At 48.4% G+C, this 9,610-nt stretch overlaps 1 protein-coding gene across 1 annotated transcript; it reads left to right on the top strand.

Moving 5' to 3' along the window:
• Nucleotides 1–2,552: 2,552 nt before the first annotated feature.
• Krt36 (keratin 36) lies at nt 2,553–6,530 on the top strand. Its single transcript, XM_051177022.1, has 7 exons — nt 2,553–3,378; nt 4,000–4,082; nt 4,328–4,484; nt 4,986–5,147; nt 5,250–5,375; nt 5,550–5,770; nt 6,125–6,530. Exons 1-7 carry the CDS (start codon nt 2,920–2,922, stop codon nt 6,318–6,320), a joined length of 1,404 nt encoding a protein of 467 aa, XP_051032979.1. The 5' UTR covers nt 2,553–2,919; the 3' UTR covers nt 6,321–6,530.
• Nucleotides 6,531–9,610: the final 3,080 nt, after the last annotated feature.

Raw genomic sequence — 9,610 nt, 5'->3', positions numbered from 1 at the left:
TCTGTGGATGCAAAACTTCATCTCTTTCACTCTCTAACACTAGAGCAAGCTTCATGCAATGTAGGTTCCCAATGAATATTTATTGAGTGAGTGGATGAATAAATGAATGAATGAGCAGGCCCAGTGAGCCTGGGAAAGCCTGGTGTACCATTGTGGCCTCCCACCTGGACCCCTGTGTAAAGGGAGCAGGGAGTTAGGGTGAGTCCCCTTCCACCCAGAAACCCAGGGCAGCTGGCATGACAGGAGGGGGTGATGGACAGGGAGACAGAGAAGAGAATGACATCAGGTGTTAGAGGTGAGAAACTACAGTGCACAGGGTAGCCCTGAACAACTCAGGATGGCTCAGCCCTCAGTGTCTACACTGCTGGGGCTTCTTAACAGGGTATTTTAGATCTTTCAGGAGAGTGTGGAGATAAGCAGCCGCAAGGAAGTCGTCGATGGGACAGCTAGAGCTGTGGGTACAGAGGCTGATATACCCCGGCTCTCTAGACCAGCAAGAGCTGCACGGAGCTGCTCCCAGGCAGCTGTGGAGGTGTCTACCCACCCGGGTGTGTTCACCACAGCCAATCACCCTCCTTGAGTAATCTCAGAGAGAAGCTTATAAAGTGTTTTTAAAAGGTTGAGAACCACAGCTTCAGAAGCACATAAATGCCTCCATAAACGCCAACTTTGCAAAATGACTCTATGGAGGTAGGGCAAGCAGGGTCATCTCCTACGCTTGGGAAAGCTCAGGGTTTGAGGTAGAAGAACCAAGTCTATCTTTGGTCTGTGATTTCCAGGGTCTCCTCTCTTGACTTGCTTAGGCATCTGGTAGTTATTTGGTTTTGTTCTTTTTATTCCTTCTCTGCCTTTGGTCATCGCTGGGATGTGGTCAGTGACCAGGAAGGTCTAAATGGTTCAGGTTCAGGGAAGATGAAGACTACAAGGGAAATCGTCTTCCAGCCATGCTCATGACTGCAAATAGGCAGATTACATGATGACTAGCTCAGGAACTGTCTGAAGGATTGATTATTGGGTATCCCCCCCCATTGTCACCATACTGCTGGGGGGTGGCACAGAGACCTCAGCAACTCCAGCAGAATGCTTATACCCATGAGTCTTGCTGTCTTTGCCACAAATCATCTTTTTTTTTTTTTTTTTTTTTTGACTAACCATCACTTCTGAAGTATTTAGGGGCTTGCAAAGCACATTTGCAGCTGCCTTTGGATTCTCCTTGAATCTGTGTGAAGTAGGTAGAACAGCACAGTGATTTCTACTGTTCCCATCAGGCCACTAAGGATCCTAGAGAGGTGACATGCTCAGTGCCACAGGGTGAAAGATTGACAGAGCCAGTATTTCAACATCGGTCTCTTGTCTCTAAGTTCTAGGTACCCTGAATTGGGGTGTAAGAGCCCTGGTTTCAGAGCTAAGTATTACCACTGGCTCTGATTACTGTGAGTGAGTATTCAAACAATGATTGAGGTTTGCTGGGCATGATACATGACTGTTATGAGGAACAACTGGAAGAGTTAAAATAATGAACACCACAGGCACACTACCACATCTAGTTCTCTTTTAATTTTATTAAATGAAAATCTATAAGCTATATTTTTAAAAGAATTTTGTGTGTATGTGTGTACACAGGTGCATGCAAACTTGGTACTTGTGTGCAGATTAAAGGGAAACTTGTAGTCGGTTCTTTTCTTCTACCATGTGGGTCTGGGAATTGAACTTAGGTCATCAGGCTCGGTTGTGAGTGCCTTTATTCACTAAGCCATCTCACTGACCTATATGCACTCTCTTTTTAAAAATATTTTAGCTTTACAATTATTATCATTATTGTGTGTATGTGCGCATGATATATGTGTGAGAGTGCAGACATGTGCATACTATAGTGTGTGTATGAGAGAGAGAAAGAGAGAGGAGAGGAGAGAGGGGGGAGGGAGAGGACATCCTTTAGAAATCAGGCCTTTCCTTCTACCTTGGGATCCAGTGATCAAAGCCAGGTTGTTAGGCACGTTCTTCACAAGCCCACTGAGCCATCTTGCTGGCCCTTATTTTGTTTTTAAAATTAGCTTACAAGGAATCAGGTTCCTTATAGAATGTGTCTATATAAATAGAGATCTATTAGTTTTGCTTGCCCTTGCTCCTCACTTCCTTCCCCCAACTCTGTGCCCCCTTAACCTGTCTACCCCAGTCTCCCCTTCCTAGATCCACAGCACATGTTCTATGACCTCCCCCTTAAAGTCTTTTTTTATGGGTCCCTTTCTAGATGTCTGGCCTCTACACACACTCCTACATGAATACAGAGATGTAAAAATTGGAGGGTTCATATATGACAGAGAACATGTAGGGCTTGTCTTTCTCAACATGAGTTTCCTCACTCAATAGAATACCTTCCAGTTCCATGCATTTTCCTGCAAATTCTAAATTTTTATTTTTCCTTATGGCCAAATAATATTCCATTATGTATCCTTTACTCCCTTTTTATCGCTCTGGTGGCCCAGGGAATAGATGAACAGCTGGGGGAGTGTGGATGATAGATGGACAGATTGGGTTCATGGGGGAAGACAAGTAGGGAGGACAGAAACCAAATGTCACATGCAAGGCCACTCCCAGTTTATGGGATCTGGGGCAAGGACTCTTTGAAGAGGTAATAAAATTCAGCCTGCTAGGAAATGACGATGGCTGAGGAGTCCTGACTTAGCAAACCCAACCGAACAATGTTTCCCCCCTTTTTACAAGGAAAGACATTCTGATGGATAGCAAAAATGACATTCTAATGAGATACACTTTCTGGGATTGGAAAGGGCTTTCCCAAGAGCTAAAGACCTGGAACACGCCAACACCCCATGGAGAGTGTATATAAGCACTGTAGAGAGGCCTGGAGAGTCCACAACCTGAGCTCCTGCCTACGCTGCAACCTCCTTCACTAGCATCATGGCCACTCAGATCTGCGCCCCGACCTTCTCCACTGGGTCTGCCAAGGGCCTCTGTGGCACCTCAGGCAGCTTTTCTCGGATGTCTTCCATCCACTCCATGGGCTCCTACAGGGCCCCTAGCTTGGTTGGCACTGTGGGGTCCATGCCCTCCTTCAGGACAGGCTTCTCTGGCCTTGGGGGCTGCTTTCCCGGCTCCTATCTGTCCTCTGGGTGCCACTCCTCTGGCTTTGCAGGGAGTGGGGGATGGTTCTGTGAGGGCACCTTCAACGGCAATGAGAAGGCGACCATGCAGGTCCTGAATGACCGACTGGCTAACTACCTGGAGAAGGTGCGGCAGCTGGAGCAGGACAACGCACAGCTGGAGTGCCGCATCCGAGAGTGGTATGAGTGTCAGGTCCCATACATCTGTCCGGACTACCAGTCCTACTTTAAGACCGCCGAGGACTTGCAGCAGAAGGTAATGAACCAGGTCCTCTTCCAGTTGGCCAGGCAATTCCTGGAAGCCTCCTATTCCAAGACTCAGCCACTCTCTGAAGCTTAGGGAACCCTCTGGAAGGAGAGAGCTCCACTCTCTGGGGCTTTGTTCCCTGGAGAACCAGACTTCTCTGCTAGTCTGTATACCAGCTGCTCTTCTTCCCTCATTATCTTAGCTTCATGAGGGATGGATCATGATGTTAGCCCCCACTTGGTGTAGTATTATACCGGATGCCTTCCTTATCCTTCATCCTGGAGATAGGGGTATTGCTATGCCCATATAACAGATAAGGAGGTTGAATTTTGAGAGGCTCAGCAACTTGCCCAAGGTCATACAGTTTGATTGTGGGATCCAGAATCAGAACCCAGTTCTTATATACCAGAACCTCACCCTGATATATCTGTAGCACCACCACTGAGGCTACAGGAGCCAGGACCAATGGGCCAGGGATGTGGTGTCCCTCCTGGGGCCTGCTCTGCCTCCATGTCTGAATATTTGAAGACGATGTCTGTATTTACTGGCATCTATGAGCTGGATTCCCCATGCCACTGTCCTCACATTGATGGGCCTTCCCCAGTTCAGGGAAAACCTCTTGTTTTTCAGATCCTGCTGACCAAATCCGAGAACGCCAGACTTGTCTTACAAATTGACAATGCCAAGCTGGCTGCTGATGACTTCCGCACCAAGTGAGTGGCCCAACCAGGGGAGCTTTGCTCTGTCAGACTCTGTCCCCAGCTTTTGGGAACTCGTGAGGTGGGAGTAAGGCCAGATAAAGCTGTAAATGGAAAGACATGGCAGAGGCCCTGGGCCCCTCCTGGGACAAGGGAAAGGATGGACTACCGTGTTTCTGACTCCAAGTTAGCCATGGCAGTTTAGCCCAGGGCTTCCCTTGCTGCAGATTCCCTTAGCAGTCAGTGTTCTGTGTGTGCAGGTATGAGACGGAGCTGTCCCTGAGGCAGCTGGTAGAGGCAGACATTAACGGCCTGCGCCGGATCCTGGATGAGCTGACCCTGTGTAAGGCTGATCTGGAGGCTCAGGTGGAGTCCCTGAAGGAGGAGCTGCTGTGTCTCAAGAGGAACCACGAAGAGGTGAGGCTGATGCCACCTGATCCGCAAGTTCCCCATCCAGCTGAGGAGTCCCTGCTGGCCCCTGGGGCTTATTGTATGGCAGGAAGTCCATGAAGCACTTTATGTCTTATTTAATCCTTACTGTAACCCCAAGAGGTAGATCCCACTATAAGCTCCATTTTACAGCTGAGAAGATGGTCGTAAAGATGTGATGTCATTTGCCTACAGTCACACAGAGACGGCATCCTCACCCATGGCACTACAACTCCATTTGGATTATGGTGTCTGATAATAATTCCATTTGCTTGGGGTGTCATCCCCCAAATCCTCAGGAGGGACTAGGTATAGATAGACCAATGAGGAGACCTGTGTTCAAAGAGACCAGCTCTCCTAACTCACAGTACCCAAGGAAGGAAGGAGAATTTGAACTCAGGTCACTGAACCTACCAAGCCAGCAACTTTTTTTTTTTTTTTTTTTTTTTTTTTTTAACAGCCTTATGCCATCTTGCTTTGTCACTGCAGGAAGTCAATGCACTCCGTTCCCAGCTTGGAGACCGTCTGAATGTGGAGGTGGATGCTGCTCCTCCAGTGGATCTCAACAAGATACTGGATGGCATGAGATGCCAGTACGAGACCCTGGTGGAGAATAACCGCAGAGACGTGGAGGCTTGGTTCAACACTCAGGTGGGGCTGGTGATCCAGGACGGTGGGCTGTGGGGTCGAGTTGCTGTGTGAAGGGGAGACACGAGGTCTCATTCTGTTCTTCATTCATTCTCTCCTTCGTAGACCGAGGAGCTGAACCAGCAGGTGCTGTCCAGCTCAGAGCAGCTGCAGTGCTGCCAGACAGAGATCATCGAGCTGAGACGCACAGTCAACGCCCTGGAGATCGAGCTGCAGGCCCAGCACAGCATGGTGGGTAGTCTCTGCCCAGCTGACTGGCCACAGTTCATTAAAGGCTCACTGACTTACCAATGTGCTGGCCATCATGCCATCACAGGGCCTAATCACCACTGTGCGTGGATGCTAGGACAGTGGGTATTTAGGGTGGAATTCCTTCTCCTCAATAGCTGCTCTTCCCCACTTTAGCGGAATTCTCTGGAATCTACCCTGGCTGAGACAGAGGCCCGTTATGGCTCCCAGCTGGGTCAGATGCAGTGTCTGATCACCAATGTGGAGTCCCAGCTGGCTGAGATTCGCTGTGACCTGGAGCGGCAGAACCATGAATATCAAGTGTTACTGGATGTCAAGGCCCGGCTTGAGTCAGAGATTGCCACCTACCGTCGTTTGCTGGAGGGCGAGGACTGCAAGTGAGTGACCCTGGGACTCCTAGAGCTGGGCCTAAGAGAAGGGATTGACACACTTTCAGAGATAAGTAGTTGTTATAAAGATGAGCTAAAGCCATTGAAGATTCCTTCTGGTCCAGGACTTTGAAAATGCACAAGGGGACAAGCTAAGCCTAGGCACAAGCCCACCTTTGACCATCTTTTTGGTGGATGTTCCTAGTCTTCCATCCCGCAGCCCCATTCCCCCTTCCTTGGCGTCTCAGAGTCATTGAAATGTTCTGATGTCATTCATTGTCGTTACCACTGTCTGGCATGATCCCCTAAATCTGTCTAATGCTCTAATGCCAAGTGCATAACAGGGAGATTTCGTTTCTTCAGGCTTCCTGCCCACCCTTGTTCCACGGAGTGTAAGCCTGCCGTAAGAGTTCCTTATATCCCCTCTACACCCTGCACCCCTGCTGGACCCTGCACTCCGGCTCCCCAAGTCAGCACCCAGATTCGTACTATCACCGAGGAGATCAGAGATGGAAGAATCGTCTCCTCCAGGGAGCATGTGGTGCCCCGTGCACTGTGACCAGCTACCAGTGAGGCCTAGGCCACAGGAGGACACCTTGTGGCTCTTGGCGGCTAAATGATCTTGCATTTCTCTAAGGCCCTCCTTGCTTAGCAGGTTTTTCTACTAAAATTCATCTATTGTTTCTGGTCTTAACTGTGCTTTTTACGCCATGCAAAACCAGGTTCCCCTGGAAGCATACCCAATAAAATGTTTTCTTGGCATAGCAAACCTGATCCCTGTTGACTCTTGATTCTCCCACGGTTAGTGTCCAGGGGTGTTTGGGCATGGGATGCATTAACGTCAATGAGTGATCAAAAAATATTTAATATTGGAGATGTTTTACGTTCTGGTCAACAGTTACTGACTCTCCCCCTGAACACCTCAATCTTGGTGGGTGCTGGTCAGTGTTCCCAGATTGGCCTTGCTTGCAGGCACCTACCCTAAGATAGCTGAGAAAATAAATGCAAAGGCTCCAGTCTTCTTTAGCATCCCTGGTGGGATTAGTGGTCATCTTTCATTCCTTCCTACATTCTAACCATTGGCTAGCCCCTGTCTCCCTGCTTCCCTACATGGATCAGCTCAACAGAGATGATTCCCAGGGCCAACCAGGGAGCACCAGTTGGACGGTGAAGACAGAGTCCGGCAAATCCATGTTCCTAACGTGGGAATACAGGAACAATAGAGGACCCTAGAGGGACAGATAGGGGCACATTTACATTCTGTATCACAAAGACACATTTGCACTCCATATTGTAAAGGGGTCTGTAGTGTACAGACATTAGGAGCTTAGCATGTATGCAGTAATAATAATAATTCCCACCTGCAGCTCAGATGTCCCAGGAGGAGCACAAGGTTGATGATGGCAGATGCGCACTAGATTTAGAATTTCAGGACGTCCCAGAGCACAGACATCCACAGAATGAAAGAGTACCAAGATGACAGAGGCACAGCCATCGCAAGTCTCAGGAATGCGTCTGATGGCCTGACTAGAGAGGCGAGCTTGAACTCCAGGGGGACTGACAGCTTTTACTCTCTCACCCAGCCCCATGTCTGGCTAAGTTGATAGTGGGAGATGAGACAAAAGGCAGGATTTCTCTTCTCTTCTTTCTCTTCTCTTCTCCTCTCCTCTCCTCTTCTCTCCTCTCCTCTTCTCTCCTCTTCTTTCTCTTCTCTTCTCTCCTCTTCTCTCTTCTTTCTTTCTTTCTTTCTTTCTTTCTTTCTTTCTTTCTTTCTTTCTTTCTTTCTGTCTTTCTTGAGTGATGTAAACCCATCACTTTTTCAGGCCACCATCTCTCCTAATAAAATACAATGTAGATTAGATTCCCATCTCTGTTCATTGGCCTTTGTCATAACAGGCCGCATGAACTCCCATATCCTGGTCACAGGAAGTATAGGGTGTCAGGGACAGTGCCGTGCAGGGGACTGCTGTGTGAAGTGGAGCTCGGGGTGTGTGGATTCTCCCAGCCGAGCTCTTCTAACAGGTGCTTGGAGCTCAATTGAGCTAGGTTTTGGACCCCCTACTGGTCACAGAAGCTGGGTCTATGAGAAGCCCCATGCTGGCCTCTCTGCCTTTTGACTCATTCATTGGTTCAGAACACAGACCCAGAGCTAGCAGTGACATACACCAGACCACACAGCACTGAGGGGCTGAGTCCTGGCCATCACCCAGCTCTTCTGCCTTTGTCTCTGGACTCTTACTTGAGGCCAGGACAGTGCTGCTAATGCTACCATATATTTGGTGACTCAGCCAAACAGGAAGAATCCAGAGGTTCAGCAGAAGCACTCCAGGTAGGTCCTAGGAGAAAACATCCACAGGCAGAGTGGAAGTGTCTTGGCTGGGGCTGCTCTGTTCCTTCCTTAGTGTGTGCCCAGGCATGCACAGGGACTCCTTTAATCGAGGCTACCAATGGACAAACTGGAACACTGTACAACAATCGGAAGTCCTAGGACTCCTCAGTTCTTTTGACTCCTATCCTATTACTCTCTCCATGACATCAGGAGAGAGATGAGATGATACAGGGTACTTTCTTTCAAGGTGGTCAATTTATTGTCTACTTTCTAGGTATACTATCTGGTGTCACTCACAGACACTCATGCTTCAGGGAATGAATTAGAAGGTAATGCATGAGGACCTCCCTACCCCATTCAGCGAATCCTGTGCTCATGCCTACCGGGGCTCAGCCAGAGAGGGGCAGGGACATGGAATTAGCTGCATCCACTGGATAACAGGCATGGCTCCCATGAAGCAATCATCCAGTTGCAGACCTCCTTATCTCCCTCCCAGGATCAGCTCAGGGGTAGCAAGAGCCAGGGCGGGGCAGGATCTTGAGTTGTGATTGTTGAATGTCGGGGGTGATTAGGGAAGGGTTCCAGGAAGATTTGAATTTGGTGGAAACCTTCAAGGATGGGCAGAAGAAGGAGGCAAGAAGGTAGAAGGTATTTTAGGGCATGGCTGAGTATGTCCATACCATGCTTTGTGTACAGCAGAGAGCAGAATGGAACAGAGGACAGAGATCTTGAGCAAGAAATTATCAGGGTGCTCCTAAACAATGTTAGTTCCTGCTGATGCGGAGTTCTAGGCAATTATTTTATTCTAGTTTTTTAAATTCTAAGGGGGAAGAAAAGACACGAAACAGCACAACTTATAGGCTATTCCACAGCACTGAGAACATTACTTATCTGTTTTTTTTTTTTAATCCTATTATCTAAAAACATCTTATCAGGATTTTTCAGCCATACCTTTGAGTTTCCTCACTGGGACTGTCTTTTGTTCTTTGCTAGGGGACCTGGCTTGTTGGGGCAGGTCCTGTCTTGGAATTTCTGCTTCCTTATCCCTGAGAGTGGGACTAGCAGAAGGATGCCTCTCCCTTGTCATTCATTCATTCATTCATTCATTCATTCATTTTCACTCATCCATCCATTCCTTCTCCCCTTTTCTCCTTCTATGCTCTCTTCTCCCCCAAACCCATTATTATCTTTTAATCCAACACAATCCACTCATTCACCCAGTCACTCACATACACCCTCACACACTCGTGCACTCCCTCGTGCACTCGGAGACATCTAGAAGTGCAGCACAATTTTTAACATTGCAGGGGCATTTCAAAAGAAGTCTGATGTTTGTCCCCAGGTCAGTCCCTGGGGAAGATGGTGCTGAAACACAAGACAGAGGATAGCAGTTCGTAGAGGACAAAGGATTCTTTCCCAGTCACCTCTATGGCTTCTAAGTATTGGGCAGGCACAGCAGGACTGGAGAGGGGTGTGAGCTCTAAGGAGAAGGAATGGCTGGGACTGAGCCCCCAGAGGCA

The sequence above is a fragment of the Phodopus roborovskii genome, unplaced genomic scaffold (assembly GCF_943737965.1).
Source record: "Phodopus roborovskii unplaced genomic scaffold, PHOROB, whole genome shotgun sequence".
NCBI lineage: Eukaryota > Metazoa > Chordata > Mammalia > Rodentia > Cricetidae > Phodopus > Phodopus roborovskii.
This window is presented reverse-complemented; position numbering and strand designations above follow the sequence as displayed.